Below are 17,610 nucleotides of genomic sequence, written 5' to 3' on the forward strand. Positions count from 1 at the left end.
TGATGCAGAATTTGGATGGTAGATGTTGAGATGTGGGAAAGAGGAAACGGTTCAGCCAGTGAACAGAGAGGCACACTGTCTGCTTTTGGGCTGGCCATACTTGCAGCGTAACCCGGACGCAGGGCAAAACCGCTACTTACTTTGGATAGATATTCTGCACCCAGGTGAGTAGTAGGTAAGTGTCCTTCCTGCCCAGTTCAAACTGGGCAACCATCTCAATCTGAGAAGAGAAGCACTTGTGGTAGAACTGCGCATAGGTGCTGCACACTTGGAAGTCCTCCGGGTAATGGCCCTTGATGTATTTCACCACAGTGATCAGGTCATCTTTCATAGCCTTCCCCATGTGCAGGAAGCTGTGGGCGGTTGTCGAGAGGCCCTCGTTGCTGTCAAACGGAGGCTCTTTCATTCTGTCGGTTACGGACTCCTGGACTGTACTCCTCCACTCGTCTTTCCATCCTCTGGGCCGGGAATGTGCAGCTTTCTCAGATGCCTTTTCTTCCAATGTGCATCTCCTGTCCTCCTCCACCTGTTCTGCTACTGTCCTCACTGCATCCCTCAGGACTTCTGGCTCAGCCTTTGCGATGCTAACAGACGAACGTATGATCCTGAGGACCTCTTGCTTCAAAAGCCCAAAGAGATCTTCAATTTCACTCTGATGGTCGACACTGTCCTCTTTGCGCTTGCTGCCAGAGTCAGTGCTGCATTCCCTCTCCATGGCCAGGAGATGTTCGCTGGCGTCGGAGAATCTTTGATCTTTAATCAGCTCCCTGATTTGGTCAGCTGGCAAAACAGAAGGAAGAACAACTTGGTACCCAATAACATGGAGATTCAAATTTCATTTGTCCATACATTTAACTTACATACTGCAGTAATAATAATAATAATAATAATAATAATAATAATAATAATAATAATTTTTACCCCGCCCTCCCCAGCCAAGGCTGGGCTCAGGGTGGCTAACAAGCAATAATAAAAACAAGTTGAATGAACTTAAAAACTTAAAAACAAGATTAAAATACAACATTAAAATATTGAAACATTAAAATATTAAAATGCAACCTCATCACAGGAGGAGAAAGGAAAAGGAAAGAGGGGGAGGGAATCAAATTGGCTCCAAGCCAAAGGCCAGGTGGAACAACTTTGTCTTACAGGCCCTGCAGAAAGAAATCAGATCCTGCAGGGCCCTGGTCTCATGAGGCAGAGCGTTCCACCAGGCCAGTGTTGAAAAGGCCCTGGCTCTGGTTGAAGCTAATCTAACTTCCTTAGGGCCCGGGACCACTAGGGTGTTGCTATTTATGGACCTTGAGGCTCTCCGTGGGGCATACTGGGAGAGGCGCACCCGTAGGTACGAGGGTCCTAGGCCGTAGATGTATGCACGGCTCATAATTTGAGAGTAGAAACTATAGATGTCTTGTCCCTGTTTCCAGCAATTTATGTTATTGTTTCCAGTAACTGGTAGCCAGAGAGAATGTGATCTTGCCAGGACTCTTCCTCTGCCAAGGGAGTCCTCAGACATTACAATGAGCTCAAGACAGTGAATGCGGGACTGTCATGCCCGAGTTGGGGTGGGTGTTTGAGTTCCTGCCTTAGTGTACACCAGAGTTTCCCAAACTTGGGTCTCCAGCTTTTTTGGGACTACAGCTCCCATCATCCCTGACCACTGGACCTGCTAGCTAGGGATGATGGGAGTTGTCGTCCAAAAACACCTGGAGGCCCAAGTTTGGGAAACCCTGGTGTACACTGAGTATGTGTACACATCACTAGCTTAAAACACAGCAAAGTCGATGCTGCTGCAGCATTTCAAATCACTTCTGCTTATCATGATAATGTTCAGTGTGGGTGGATGTATTTACAAGTTGCCTACTCTTCGTCCACACCAGTGGGCAGATAGAGGGCATGGATGGCTTCATATGCCTTAAGTTTTCATATGGGATAGAAGCTGATTTTAGGGGGAATGCATCAAAACAACTATTTCTCAAGAAACTACATGACAGAGGCGGCTTGTGGCTCATGTTGTGAGCACATGCCTTCACAAACCAGGAGTGGGAGTGTCCTGGGTATATATACAGGAGAGCAAGGAGTCTCACAGTCTTCCAAGTGCCTTCAGAGCAGAATTGGTAGTGCCATTCTCTTATGCTTCTGAAAGCCTGGCATCATGGAGAGCCCTCACTCTTCTCCAGGCCTGGGAGAAGGGAAGAGTCTCTCTTTGTGCTCTCCCGAGCAAAAGTGGTGTTTGCCAGTGGCGAGCGCATTTGTGGTTCCTTGCTTATTTCTGTAAAGCACTTTAAAATGCTCAATGTGGCAGGCTGCAAGATCTCGGAGGGGGTGTTCACATAAACCCCTATACTGCTTCCTGCCTCTAGCTTCAACATCTGGAGCTGTGGGTTCTAATGAGTCCTCACTCCCCTTGAGTCTATGGTTCCCTGCAAATAGCAAGCAAAGGGTTGAGCTGGAAGATTTCCCCTGATGTGCTAGCTTTCTTTTTGCCTTCTCCTTTTGCATTTTTAGATCAGTGACACAGGAAGGATCAATACTCTTGATACCCAGGGATGGAGGGATCAGCCCATGCCAAGTTCACGTGTGTTCATTGATAAGTCTCTTCTATCCTCTTTCCACATCAATCTTAGGGTTTTTTTTAAAAAAAAATGCAGAAAAATCTATATTTAAGTCCATGCTTTTTTTATAAGTACATGCTTTTGAATGCATTTTCTTTATTATATGAGAAAACATTTTTATAAAACATTTTTTTTTCTCTGAGTATGCATTTCTAAATGTATTTTATACATTTGGAAACATGTGTAAAAGGGCACTGTTGCGCCCCTGAGACCATGTTGGAAGCCCCTGCTCTAAGAGACCAATAAATTTGGTCAGAAGAGAATCTTAATTGATGGACAAATTTATGCTGGGGGCAGGTGGTCCTTCGGGGTGGTCATACTGTACCTGTAACTGATTTGCTTTCCTTTTCATTTGGAGGGTCCTTCTCTGCTGTTAAGGGTTTTATTCTGTTTTCCCCAAGTGCCAAGTACTTCAGAGCATCAATGAGTCCCCTCTTCTTTTTCTTCTTTTTCTTCTTGTTATTTTGCTCAGGAGTACAATGGTATGTGGCATTGTTCTTCGAAGGCAACCCTTGACTTTCAGTTTCCACCTTGTCCTTCGGCGGAGCTTCTTCTGTCGAGGATTCGATCGACGTGGAGTCAAATTCTGATTCGGAAGACGTTGAAGGCTTGGGATCCTCACTTTTGACCTTAGATTTTGAATCCTCAGCTTTTACCAGACCGCTAGAGAATATGGTGAACATTTTCATTCCCATCATCTTCTAAGCCTGCAAATGACAATGAAGAAGTTATCAGGTTGCAGGATTTGCATTCAAGAAGCCGAAAAGGAAAACCATGCAATGGTCAAAGGTTAGACAGAGGAAGAAAAGTTCAGTGACCAGCTCCTGTGTTTAACAAAACAGTGAAAAAAGCTGATACTTATTTAAATATTTGGTAGCACAACAGCACTTTTAGTGGACACCGTGTCATTTGCGACACATACAAGTTCACTTATCTGAGTGATGTTCTCATACCCTCCAAGTGTCCCTATTTTCCAGGGACAGTCCCGGATTTATAGAAGCCATCAAAGTTTCTGATTTGATCATGGAATGTCCTGCTTTTCCTTAAAATGTCCCTATTTTCATCGGAGAGATGTTGGAGGGTATGGCAACCCCTGAGCCAAGGAGATAAGTCACTATACAACCTTTAGCAGACATCTGAAGGGAATTTTTAATGTTTAATGGTTTGTTATGTTTTCAGATGGGTGGCGCTGTGGGTTAAACCACAGAGCCTAGGGCTTGCCGATCAGAAGGTTGGTGGTTAGAATCCCTGCGACGGGGTTTAACCCACAGCAAATTAAGTTCTTAACCAGAGGTACCACTGTATATAGATGTAAATTTCGAAGTAATTATTATCATGGAAATCTTATCACATCTTACCATATTGGAGAAGATTGTGGCCAACTGAGCTGTGTACATGCCCAGTCTGGTACCCAACTCCAAAGCCCATCTGCTCTCCCTCCCCACGATTCTTTATCTTTAAACCGCACATGGACCAGGCAGCCCTTCAGATAGAGAGGACTGTAAAGTGTGAGACAAGGCTACCCTTTCCTCTTGAGTTTTTGTGCAAAATACTTTTGGGTCTGCTAGTGGAATGGACACCATTATTAGCAGAATGGGTTCCCCCTTCTCTGCAGTTCCCTTGACCCCTAAAAAAAACATGCTCTGGAACACTTTGAGAGTCGGGGCTGAATGTGGGGGGGGGGGGGGAGGAAGGGAAAGTCCATCTGTGCAGTGATGATGCCCATAATTTTCCCCACACTAATTCATGGAAAAATCACAGTGAGCACCAACTGATTTCATTGGTCCCAAAGGAACATTTGTCACTGGCTTCAACAGAGTTTGTTTTTCTTTCTTTCTTTTACTCTTTTGAGATTTTCCAGTGAAGTGGAAAAAGTGTTCAATTACTTGTAGAAGAAGAAGAAATGATTCAGGGACATGTGAGTGACAGCAGCCTTGCCACTGGAACGGTCACATGGCACGGTTTCTGGAATAATGTGTTTTTAAAAAGGCAAACTCTCTTGTTTATTTTAGTGGTGACACGGAAGCTAGACAGGCGTCTCTAGGGAGGGATACATCTTTGATGCAGCACTAATTATATTTCAGAAACAATGGCTGTATAATTTTCCAAGTTTATGTTGTCCAAGAAGGATAGCGGAAACCATGCAGTTCTCCCTTTGTTAAACTGCACTCCAGAATTCCCTTTTTTTTAAAAAAAAACTTTTTGAAAAATGTTTCACATGATATTTATTATCACAGAATAATATGATTGTAGAGTTGGAAGGGACCCTGAAGATCCCTTAACCCCCTGCAATCAGGAATCTCAGTGTTTTTAGTAGAGGATTATGCACGGGAACCTTGCAAAGCAGGGTGAGTTGGCATGAAAACTTTAAATCAAGGCAATTCAAAACAGCAATTTATTTTTAAAAAACCATCATGAAAAAAAGGGGGGGAAAGCAGATTTGAACAATTGATTATGATCAAGTTCCCCCAGTGGCACACTGTCTATTTCCTAAACAACGATGCTTGCAAGCATGTCTATGGACAACTAAATATACCACTTGCTGCTTGATTAAACTTCATGTTTATATTAGAGGATTATGTACAGGGTGAGTTAGTTTAAAAATCTTTGCATTGCCTTGATAAAGAGAAGAGTTTGGACTTGATATCCCGCTTTATCACTACCCGAAGGAGTCTCAAAGCGGCTAACATTCTCCTTTCCCTTTCTCCCCCACAACAAACACTCTGTGAGGTGAGTGGGGCTGAGAGACTTCAGAGAAGTGTGACTAGCCCAAGGTCACCCAGCAGCCGCATGTGGAGGAGCAGAGACGCGAACCCGGTTCCCCAGATTACGAGTCCACCGCTCTTAAGCACTACACCACACTGATTTAAAGTCTGTAAACACATCATTATAAAAAAGGAAGGGAGCAGTTGATTTGAATCAGAATAAAACCAGGTTTCCCAATGGCACACCGTAGATTTCCTAAATAATGGTCCATGCTAAGTGTACAATTAAATTTATTTATTATCATTATCCCATGTGTCGACTGCTCTTCCTCTCAAAGGAGCCCAGCGTGGCACCTGCTATGATATGTTAACAGTATACTCTTTCCAGTGCTGCTCCTTTCAATTTCGTTTTCCGTTTTCCCCTAAATCATGTTTCAATCCCACCATTGCTCCCATTCCAAAACCTTTGCTCATGGAAGTCATCTGTTTTGGATTAGGGACAACTTATTTGATTACAGACGGAACTTTTCTGAGGCAAACAACTGGTGGCATTTACTTTCCTAAACTGAAAAGGAAATGCCTTTTGCTTATACAGTGGTACCTCGGGTTAAGTACTTAATTCGTTCTGGAGGTCCGTTCTTAACCTGAAACTGTTCTTATCCTGAAGCACCACTTTAGCTAATGGGGCCTCCTGCTGCCGCCGCGCCGCCGGAGCACAATTTCTGTTCTCATCCTGAAGCAAAGTTCTTAACCTGAAGCACTATTTCTGGGTTAGCGGAGTCTGTAACCTGAAGCGTATGTAACCTGAGGTAAGGTAAAGGTAAAGGTACCCCTGTCCTTACGGGCCAGTCTTGCCAGACTCTGGGGTTGTGCGCCCATCTCACTCTATAGGCCGGGGGGCCAGCGCTGTCCGCAGACACTTCCGGGTCACGTGGCCAGCGTGACAAGCTGCATCTGGCGAGCCAGCGCAGCACACGGAACGCCGTTTACCTTCCCGCCAGTAAGCGGTCCCTATTTATCTACTTGCACCCGGGGGTGCTTTCGAACTGCTAGGTTGGCAGGCGCTGGGACCGAGCAACGGGAGCGCACCCCGCCGCGGGGATTCGAACCGCCCACCTTTCGATCGGCAAGTCCTAGGCGCTGAGGCTTTAACCCACAGCGCCACCCGCGTCCCTGAGGTACCATTGTACAATTGCAGATTTAAGATAATCCAGGCTGCAAAACAGTTTTATTCACAGTTCCTTGGGAGTGAGATGCAAAGGGTTCTGAGCATATAATATGTATGGGATTGCACAGTAAAGAGTATAAAAAGTAGGAGCACACACAATCACCCAGTTGGACACTGCAAATCTAGGGGGTCATGTAGTCAAACTCCTTGCTTAGTGTAAGACTCTTGCAACCACAGAATCCCTGCTCAGAAAAGGACCCTTGCAACTACTGAATCCCAGACAGACAGACAGCCATCCAGATTCCCCCCCCCCATATGATTGCTTCTATAGAAGTCCCTCATCCTGCTCTCACAGTAGCTAGCCAGTTGACAGTAGGAAATCCACAAGCAGGACATGAGTGCGATAAAGCACTTTTGATTTCCAAGTCATGAAATGAATGCACCATTTACATAAGAGCTTTTTAGGAACAGGAAAGGCACTATACTGTGCTTGACTCTTATTACTTTGGTTAGGTTGTCGGATTAGTAAATCCAAAGCTATTCACACCGTTTTCTTTTGAGTGCTTTGCATTTATTTTAGCAAGGCATCAGAGGCTCCTGAGACCTGGCCATGTATTGAGAGAAGCATGCCAGCCCACTCTCTTCTCCTGTGAGCAAACTGGATTTAAAGGGTGCAACTTTTTCTTTCTTAGTAACCTTTCCTTCTCAACAAGTGCAAAACAACGACTCTCAAGGTCTTTTCGTCGGGTTTGCTTGGAAGAGCTGAGGCAGATTATGTTTTTTAAAGCCTGTGCAATAGCAGAAACTCCCTGTTGTTGAGTCATTTTCCTGATAAGCTTAAACCGCTCTTCGCTTACACTAAATAAAGTAATGCAAACATAAAACATTGGCCAGCTCTGCTTGTGAGTAAGAATGCTTAGGATCACTGAGACTACAGAATTCCACATTCAACATTGCAGTCACACGATCCACACACAGCGCATGGGAGAGTCTCACATGTGCTAGTTCGTGTCACATGTGAAAGAGGTACAGTATTTGACATTAGTGTGAACTAGCGTCAACAGCGTGAGACAAGCTCAAAGACTGCATGGAAACTTCTCTGTGCCCTTGTCTATTCTGTGCAATTCTGAGTTGAGCAGGAGTTCCAATTTGGATCACAGAATCATAGAATTGTAGAGCTGAAGGGACCACGAGGGTCATCTTGTCCAACCCCCCCTGCAATGGAGGGACCTTTGACCCTGAGATCAGGAGTCTCATGCTCTGCTGACATGAGTTACAGTTTAACCCAGAAATGCTAGTCAATGGATCTCAAAGTTTAGTTCCCACCAGAGTCCCATAATCAGGAGCTGTATGCCAGATCCAGATGCATCAACATCTGGTTTGCAGGGTGCAATAGCTACACCATGGGTAGGAAACCTGTGCCCCGCTTGATGTAACTGGACTACAACTCCCACCATCCCCCACTGACCATGCTGGTTGGGGCTGATGGGTGTTCAACATCAAGAGGGTCACAGGTCCTCTGCCCCAAGCTGCCCGAGTCACACATACAAAGCAGCATCTAGCTGTGCTGGAGGAGACTCTTGAGAGTCCCATGGACTGCAAGAAGATCAAACCTCTCCATTCTTAAGGAAATCAGCCCTGAGGGCTCACTGGAAGGACAGATCCTGAAGCTGAGGCTCCAAGACTTTGGCCACCTCATGAGAAGAGAAGACTCCCTGGAAAAGATCCTGATGTTGGGAAAGATGGAGGGCACAAGGAGAAGGGGACGACAGAGGATGAGATGGTTGGATAGTGTTCTTGAAGCTCCCAGCTTGAGTTTGACCAAACTGTGGGAGGCAATGGAAGACAGGAGTGCCTGGCGTGTTCTTAAACGACTAAACAACAACAACAACAACAACAACAACAACAACAAAGCTGTGACCATCACTGCCTACAGTTGCAAGTCTAAGCTCACTTACCTGGGAGTAAGCCCCACTGAATTCAGTGGGCTTTACTTCTGAGTAGACGCGGTTAGGCTTCCACAGCAAACCACCACAGACCTTGCCAAATCCAGCCCTGCCCGGCTTAACTTAATTTTCACACATTGTTGCTGCAACGAAGTGACACAACACTCTTTACACCAGCCACCCTCTTCCCTCTTCCGGGAGCTCCAGGGGCAAATTTTGGATGAGCCTGTGAAGGCTGCAGTTAGAAGGGCATCAGTTCATCGGGGGGCATCAGCCAGAGGGGCGAAAAATAACAAGTCCTGGCTGGACTCACTTGGAGAGTTTGTTGTTGCAGAAGACCAAACGGAGAGCTCGGTTTACAACAAGCTCCCGGGCTCCCAGCAGAGCGCAAGGCAGGCGGATCCAGAAGTCGACCAGCGAGGGGAAGAGGAGCTGGCGACCCCCTTAAGGCGGTCTGAGATCAGCCACGTGGAGGGAGAGAAGGACCCAGCCCTGAGATCAGGAGTTGGGGAGCGGGGCAAGAAGGACTTACAGCGGATGCTGGTTGACTTTGGATCGGGGATGACGGGATGGTTCCTCTTCCTCTCTCTCTGTCCCTCTCCCTGGGCTGGCTGCAGCGCGGTTTCTAAATTTCTAGAGAGCACCCAGGGTTATAAAGCAGGGAGGAGGAGGAAGAGGAGGGGAAAGGCGAAGTTGCCACGCCCGCCACCTTCCCCCGCTCCCGCGTGGGCGCCTTTGGAAATTCCGTCTAACTTGCATCAGGTTAGGTGGTTATAGATGCGTAAGGAAAATCCAGAAGGCGGGATTTCCTACTCTGGAGCGCAGGGAGAGAAGTCAAGGCAGAGCAAGAAAATGACCAGGACTTGTACTTTCCTCAATGGCAGCAAAAGGCCTGGGGTAGGCATCGCAGGAGGCCTGCGCCAAATGATTTTCAGAGCGAGGGATTTATTTGGAGGAAAAGCCAGGAAGATGAGACACGACGGAAGTTTCTAAAAAAAAACGTGCGTGGCAGGATAGAGAAAGTGGGCAGGGAACAGCTTTGGTCCCTCTTTGGTTGCACTCAGTGAAGCTGAATGCTGGGAGAGTCAGGGCAGATGACAGAAAGGGGTAGCCAAGGTGGGTGGTGGGTGGGAGAGCAACTGCCCCCCTAAATCAAGTAAATGAATAAAAATACTGAACTCTCTGACCAATCACTTCGCAGGCAGCTCAAGTCTTTCGCAACCCCCTAACATAAATCCTGGCTATGCCCAGGAATTTGGTCCCTGCTCCTGCCAACCTAGCAGTTCGAAAGCACGTCAAAGTGCAAGTAGATAAATAGGTACCACTCTGGCGGGAAGGTAAATGGCGTTTCCGTGAGCTGCTCTGGTTCGCCAGAAGTGGCTTAGTCATGCTGGCCACATGACCCGGAAGCTGTACGCCGGCTCCCTCGGCCAATAAAGAGAGATGAGCGCCGCAACCCCAGAGTTGGTCACGACTGGACCTATTGGTCAGGGGTCCCTTTACTGTCATTCAAATGGTGTGCGCATGCCATGTCATGTGATTGATTATACAGGGCAGGGCTCACCTGTTTCTACCCCCCCATATTTTATTCAAGTTGGCAACCCTGTTCTTGTGATTGGTACTTCAGAGTAATGCCACAGAATGCCCAGAGTTTGATGATTAGCTGGTAGAGCCTAGGAGTTCTGGAGGACATCACAACAACAAAAAAACCGAGATCCTTTTTCTTTTTTTGAAAATGCACAGCATGAAGGGTGGAGTTTAAAGAACAGTCCTGTGTCTTCCTCCCAGCCCCGCAGGTGTATTGGGAGCAGTGAGGCCTCACCTGCTGGTCCTGCCTTCAACCACTGCCCATATCTGGTGTCTAGGTGTTCCCAGCAAAACCTGAAAGACGACACCTATAATTGTGCAGCTTTTTAATTGGGTGGAGAGAGCTTGCACACATGAAACTGTACCCAGGAATCATCTCCTTTGTCACCTTGATGCATGCCTTTGTTGTGGCCTAGGGTCTGTTGGTGCTGGAGTAGACTCTAGGGAGTCCCATGGACTGCAAGAAGATCAAACCTATCCATTCTTAAGGAAATCAGCCCTGAGTGCTCACTGGAAGGACAGATCCTGAAGCTGAGGCTCCAATACTTTGGCCACCTCATGAGAAGAGAAGACTCCCTGGAGAAGACCCTGATGTTGGGAAAGATGGAGGGCACAAGGAGAGGGGGACGACAGAGGACGAGATGGTTGGACAGTGTTCTCGAAGCTACAAACATGAGTTTGACCAAACTGCAGGAGGCAGTGGAAGACAGGAGTGCCTGGCGTGCTCTGGTCCATGGGGTCATGAAGAGTCAGACACGACTAAACGACTAAACAAGAACAACAAGGGTCTGTTAGCATGTCCTTATCTCCATGGTCCTTCACGTGGAAGAAGTTCAGCCCTGTATGGGGAAGTGCATTTTAATATTCCAGAACTTCTTTTTTTTAAGTCTAAGTGACTTCTTCTTTTTAACAAGAAGATGAAAACCACCATTGAAATAGGCACACCTTCCCTTTCTCATTTAGCATTGCCCTTTAAATAAATCCCATAGCAGGTTTGGCAAAATGAGGTTGTCTGGTAATGTAGGTGCTATTGTTACAGGGTGTGCTTCCTTCCAAGTTGTCATTCATTCAAAGTGTCTGTTCATTCAACCGATTTTGTTAACTGTGTTTTCAACACTAGTTTAGCTGTTCGGACTTTCCAAAGAAGGGTTATTCTTTTCCGTCTGGGGTTTTCCACGAGTAAGTTAAAAACATCCTGATTTTGCTAAAACTATAGATGCCTTTTTAGAACTGTTGACTCCTGTAAATATGGAGAAGTGAAGGGACAACAATGGAGCACAGAAGTGGAAAATACATTCGTCCAGGGAGGTCAAAGCTCAAAACAAGCCAGAAAGGGAAAAAGGATTTGGGCTCATGCTCTGCTTGTGAGCCTCCCATAGGACTCTAGAGGACAATGGTAAGAAGTGAATGCTTTGATATGATCCACCAAGGTTCTTCTTCTTAGGACTTCTCTACAAATTCATCTAGCATGCTTCCAGATTGGGATCCTGTATCACAAATGGGACTTTAATTCCAGTTTTTCTATGTGCACATTTGGCCTGTTAGATCCCACACATTCCTGTTTTCCCAGACATTGCTGCTGAACGCGGCAGTTAGACTGGTGACTGGGAGTGGCCGCCAAGACCATATAACACTGGTCTTGAAAGACCTACATTGGCTCCCAGTACGTTTCCGAGCACAATTCAAAATGTTGGTGCTGACCTTTAAAGCCCCAAACGGCCTCAGTCCAGTATACATGAAGGAGCGTCTCCACCCCCATCGTTCTGCCCGGACACTGAGGTCCAGTGCCGAGGGCCTTCTGGCGGTTCCCTCACTGCGAGAAGCCAAGTTACAGGGAACCAGGCAGAGGGCCTTCTCGGTAGTGGCGCCCTCCCTGTGGAACGCCCTCCCACCAGATGTCAAAGAAAAGAACAACTATCAAACTTTTAGAAGACATCTGAAGGCAGCCCTGTTTAGGGAAGCTTTTAATGTTTGATGTATTACAGTATTTTAATATTTTTTTGGAAGCCCCCCAGAGAGGCAGATGGGCAGGGTATAAATAATAAATTATTATTATTATTATTATTATTATTATGAGACACATTACTGTCTACAGCAGCTTGATGGAATGTATCCACAGGTTGACTCACTGCAGGAACAGTCAATTTGTAGCTCAACAGCAGAGCAAGGTTGTTTGTTTTTGCTACTTAAGTCATTATAAATACAATAGGTACTCTGCATTGGGTTCCCAAAGTGTGGTCCATGGGCCGCCTGTGGTCCCTAAGCTTCATGCAGGTGGTCCATGGCATGTGTGTGAGGAATGGGGGGAGCAGCAGCTGTGAATGGCAGGCACAAGTCATTCATTCATTCATTCATTCATTCATTCTATTTACATACCAGCCTCCCTCCCAAAGGAGCTCGAGACATTCTGAAGCCTTGAATGCTGAATCTGACCTCAGACTCAAACTGACAAATATTACACTGAACATCAAAGAACTTTGTTTAACACAACAGGCACATCCTGTGTGGTGTGAGACCTGGATTGGTATAGTGAGAGCCAGTGTGATGCAGTTGCTGGAACATTATTACGAGAAGACTTGGTGACTTTGGAACAGTCTAAGAACTCTCAGCCTAGCTTACCTCACAGGGTTGTGTTGAGGATTTATATGGAGAAAAGGGAAGAAAGGCAGGATATAAATCAAATAAATAAATAAAATATTCCTATTGGTTTTTAATTGTATTTCTATTACTTCTTTTTTCTTGTGTTGCATTTGTATTGCAGTTCTATGGAGTTCATGCTGCAATGCAATCAAATGCAACATATAATAAATCAAACCGTAGAACTGTAGAATTGGTAGGGTACCCCAAGGGTCATCTAGTTCAACCCAATGCAATGCAGGAATCTCAAGAACTTGATCGTTTAACGTGGCAGCACCTGCACTTTTGAACTCGCAGCCTATTGATATCAATCAGGCACCTTCTCTGTATTCTTTTTGGTGCCTGCTGAAAACATCCTTGTTTAGGTAAGCCTACCCAGATGCTTGGAAATGCGGATGTGGATTTTAATCTGTTTTTAATATTTTAACTTTTTTGTGTTTTAAAGTACAGTGGTACCTCGGGTTAAGAACTTAATTCATTCTGGAGGTCTGTTCTTAACCTGAAACTGTTCTTACGCTGAAGCACCACTTTAGCTAATGGGGCCTTCTGCCGCTTCACCGCTGCTGCACAATTTCTGTTCTCATCTTGAAGCAAAGTCCTTAACCTGAGGTAACATTTCTGGGTTAGTGGAGTCTGTAACCTGAAGCGTATGTAACCTGAAGCGTATGTAACCCAAGGTACCACTGTATTGTAATTTTTTCCTGTAATTTTGTTTTACCTTTTCGTAAACTGATTTTTTTTTACAATCAAGCCGTGTATAAAGTTTATGAAATAAATTAATTAAAAATCATACAGCATCTAGCACAATGCCTTATAATTGTTACAACAAGCAGAAAAAAAAGCCATGAAGTGGCCAGCCAAGACCCTCAGCCATTTTCAAGTGGTCTGTAGGGACATTGCACTGTGTGATGTGCTGATTGATTTTAAAACATTTATATCCTGCTTTTCCTAAAATGTTCAGGGCAGCTAGCAAGACAACTACAACGACAACAACAAACACTTAAAAAGAACAATTCCCAGTGATTCTCTTCTAAACAAATGTGATTTTTGTTTCTAGCACTGAAATTAGCAATCTTTTGTTTTTGAAGGTAACCACAACCTTTCTCTGCAAAGAACTTCCAGAATAACTTGACTTATCATGGCGCCTCTTGAACCTCGGTGTAAAAGTTGTTGTTCTGCCGACAGCTTCCATAAAAGGTTGTCTTATCCGTATAGCATATCTTAGTTGCGCATTGCCCGCAAATACCACATCCTTGCATTTCACAAACACTCATGGCAGAGGGGCACGAGATTAAACCACAAACATGGGCACCGCCTTCAACACAAATTTGAGGGCGAGGGTATCCAGCCAACTGCAGAAAGGGAAGGGCCATAGCTTAGTGGTAGAACACATTCTTGGCATGCAAATGGCAAAATGTCTTGACTTCAGTCCTGGGTATCTCTAGACAGGACTGGGAAAGATTCCTCCTGAAACCATTGGGAACTGCTGCCAGCCAGTTTAAATCAAGAGTGGGGAAGCTTTGGCTCCCCAGACATTGCTGAACCACAGAGGCAAAGGATGATGGCAATGTGGTTCAGCAACATCTGTTAATAAAGTAAAAAGGAAAAGGGACCCCTGACCATTAGGTCCAATCGTGGCCGACTCTGGGGTTGCGGCGCTCATCTCGCTTTATTGGCCGAGGGAGCCGGCGTACAGCTTCCGGGTCATGTGGCCAGCATGACTAAGCCGCTTCTGGCGAACCAGAGCAGCGCACGGAAACACCGTTAACCTTCCCGCCAGAGCGGTACCTAATTATCTACTTGCACTCTGATGTGCTTTCGAACTGCTAGGTTGGCAGGAGCAGGGATCAAGCAACGGGAGCTCAGCCCATCGCGGGGATTTGAAGTGCCAGCCTTCTGATCGGCAAGTCCTAGGCTCTGTGGTTTAACCCACAGTGCCACCCGCGTACACTTAGTCAATTGGGACACCTCTTAAGATGTTATAAATAAATTTTGTATCACAGTTCCTGACATCGAGCAGGTTTTTCATCTATGTTTGGATACAGTGGGACACCATTTTGAATCAAGAAGCTGGATCGAACCTTTCGAAACTGATGGTTTTAGCCGTCAGTTTCAAAACTGCATCAATTTTTTGGGCGTCTTGGAATTTCTGAGCATGTATGAGGCTGCTAGGATGCTAAGGAAAACCATCTAGCTGGTTTTACTGCTTTTGGTTTTATGGCTTGTTTGAGGTTTTTCCTGCTGTTTAAATGGTTGGTTTTACTATCGTTTTATTGTTTTTATCGTGCTCCTTCATCATCTTTGATATGTTTATCTAATCTGTTTAAACGGTTTCATTTTTTTGAAACAATTTAAGCTGTGTTGGAAGTCTTTGTGCCCCATCTGACAGATTAGATAGATGGAGTTTTATTTTAAAGTACAGTTTGGTGAGAAGGGCACCGTTCAGAGCTTTTCTTCAACCACAACTCGATGAAACTCAGTTCCAGCACCTCGCAGGTGGCCACCATTGCCATTATAAGAGAGGTGTTCATGGTGAGTTCCGGCACTTCTTTTTCTAGAAAAATAACACTGGAATAGTACTGATTAGAAGAGGGCATAAAAGAACCAAGTATCAGAATAATAATAATAATAATAATAATAATAATAATAATAATAATAATAATAAATTTATACCCCGCCCATCTGGCTGAGTTTCCCGGCCACTCTGGGCGGCTTCCAGTCAAGTGTTAAAAACAATACAGCATTAAATATTTAAAACTTCCCTAAACAGGGCTGCCTTCAGATGTCTTTTAAAGAGAAGATAGCTGCTTATTTCCTTCACATCTGAAGGGAGGGCGTTCCACAGGGTGGGTACCACTACTGAGAAGGCCCTCTGTCTGGTTCCCTGTAACCTCACTTCGCTCAGTGAGGGAACCGCCAGAAGGCCCTCGGTGGTGGATCTCAGAGTAGCTTTCTATAGATTGGTGACATAACCTGATTTGCAATGCTGCATGTGGTTTTGGGTTCCTGGTCACTGCCTATCACAAAAAAGGGTATTCCAAGGGCTTGTATACAAAATGACCCCTAAAGTTATCAACAGAATGAAGTAGCTTTCTTTGGAAGAAAGGCTTTAAAAACTGGGGGTTTCCATTCCCCAAACAAGTTGAGTCCTGCCCCCTTCTCCCAGCCGCCCTTTTTGTTATGCAGGACAAGACAACAGACACAACAGGCATTTATTAAATCATTAAGAGTAAAAAAGAGAGAAGCTATTCTTCTTCAACAGAATCAGACTCATTCAGTAAAATTTCTGGCGAGTTCAGGGCGTTCAAAGGAAGCTGCTTCATATAATAACATCTTAAAATACGGAATCTATAATTGCTGGATATTATTAATGGTCACACACACATAAATGTCCTTAAAGAGAAATTCTAAGACTGATGAGTTTAGGGGTGTGTGGTGCATGCCCTCCAACATTTCTCTGATGAAAATACAGTCATACCTCTTGTTATGTTAGCTTCAGGTTACGTCTTTTCAGGTTGCGTCCCGCAGTGACTCGGAAGTACTGGAAAGGGTTACTTCCGGGTTTCGCCACTCACACATGTGCAGACGTGCAAAATGACATCACGCGCATGCGTAGAAGCGGCGTATCATGACCCACGCGTGCGCAGACACGGGGTGCGTTCCTTTCTGGCTCTGGAATGGATCCCGTTTGCAACCAGAGTGTTATGTACTGAGTTGAATAGGGTCCAAAATGCACCAGTCCGATTGGTCCTAGATGTCTTCTAAAAGTTTGGTAGTTATTTTTCTCTTTGACATCTGGTGGGAGGGCGTTCCACAGAAGTACTGAGTTGAACAGGATCCAAAATGCAGCAGTCTGATTGGTTCTACAACAATAGGATTCAGAGTGCAGCAGTCTGATTGGTCCACAGGAGCCACCCTATCCAGCTCCAGTTGGAAGTGAATCCGCAACCTGATTGGCCTACAGAAGAATTCCGGAATTAGCCAATCATGTGGGGCCCATTGTGTAAATAATGTATATAAAGCAGACATTCTGGGGAAACTTCCATTCCTCCTCACCACTATGAGGTGAATAAGGAGCATGAAATCCACTCTCGACTCTGAGTATATTTCACAGAGGTACCACTGTAGAGACGCCCTAAGGAAAAACGGGACATTCTGGGATCAAATCAGAAACCAGGATGGCTTTTGTAAATCCGGGACTGTACCCGGAAAATAGGGACACTTGGAGGGTCCAGTACTGCATGCGTGCATACGCATGGGGGGAAATGCTGGCATCTAATCCTTGGCTGCCTGCCAATGTAGCCCTCTTAACCTTCCCCCCTCTACTGTATACAGTTACGTCACTGTGAGTCAATAATCCAGAACCAAGTGCTACTGCTTAAGCATGCCCATTTTGCCTGGGGGAAACACACAACGCCTTGGATTAATGGCGTTGGCTCTCTCAGCAGAGCCCCTGGCAAACACTTGCACAAAGAATTTCTTTCAGTGCTGGAAATGTCACCTTCCATCTGACAATCAGCTTCTTGGCTGCAGTGGAGCAGGCTGGCGCTTGAGTACCTTGGGTGTGTAGATATCTGCTAACAAAGGAAAGGATTTATGCTTTTTCTCCTCCCCCTTGGGAGGCCTGATAATGATCTGGGACGCAGATGCCGGTTTCATCCGGAAGGGAGAAAAGGCCCATCACAGGAAAATGGGTAGACATTTCTCAGCCTTCCCTTGTCCCTCAAATAAGGAAAATTCCAAAACGCATATTACGGCAATAATGCTTTTATTAGGCCAAACGAAACGTCACCAAATAGTGTGCAAGGTTTCCAGTACAAAACAAGGAAGTCCTTACAATAGGAGGCACACGGTATTTATGGTAGTCCGCTTTGAACTTTGGGTGTATAGATACATTTTGTTGCTTGAAGATAATTTTAGGTGGTTGTAGCAACCGAGGCCACATACTGCTT

At 45.4% G+C, this 17,610-nt stretch overlaps 1 protein-coding gene across 1 annotated transcript in view; it reads right to left on the reverse strand.

The window, feature by feature from the left end:
- Positions 1-9,079, reverse strand: part of TNFAIP2 (TNF alpha induced protein 2) — a 30,539-nt gene extending 21,460 nt beyond the window's left edge. The window contains exons 1-3 of the mRNA XM_053367331.1: positions 8,967-9,079; positions 2,941-3,322; positions 141-780 (exon numbers count right to left, since the gene is read on the reverse strand). Coding sequence (XP_053223306.1) covers positions 141-780; positions 2,941-3,313 — 1,013 coding nt within the window. The 5' untranslated portion in view covers positions 3,314-3,322; positions 8,967-9,079. The remainder of the gene's footprint in view (positions 1-140; positions 781-2,940; positions 3,323-8,966) is intronic.
- Positions 9,080-17,610: the final 8,531 nt, after the last annotated feature.

Source organism: Podarcis raffonei, chromosome 1, assembly GCF_027172205.1.
Source record: "Podarcis raffonei isolate rPodRaf1 chromosome 1, rPodRaf1.pri, whole genome shotgun sequence".
In the NCBI taxonomy this organism is placed as follows: Eukaryota; Metazoa; Chordata; class Lepidosauria; order Squamata; family Lacertidae; genus Podarcis; species Podarcis raffonei.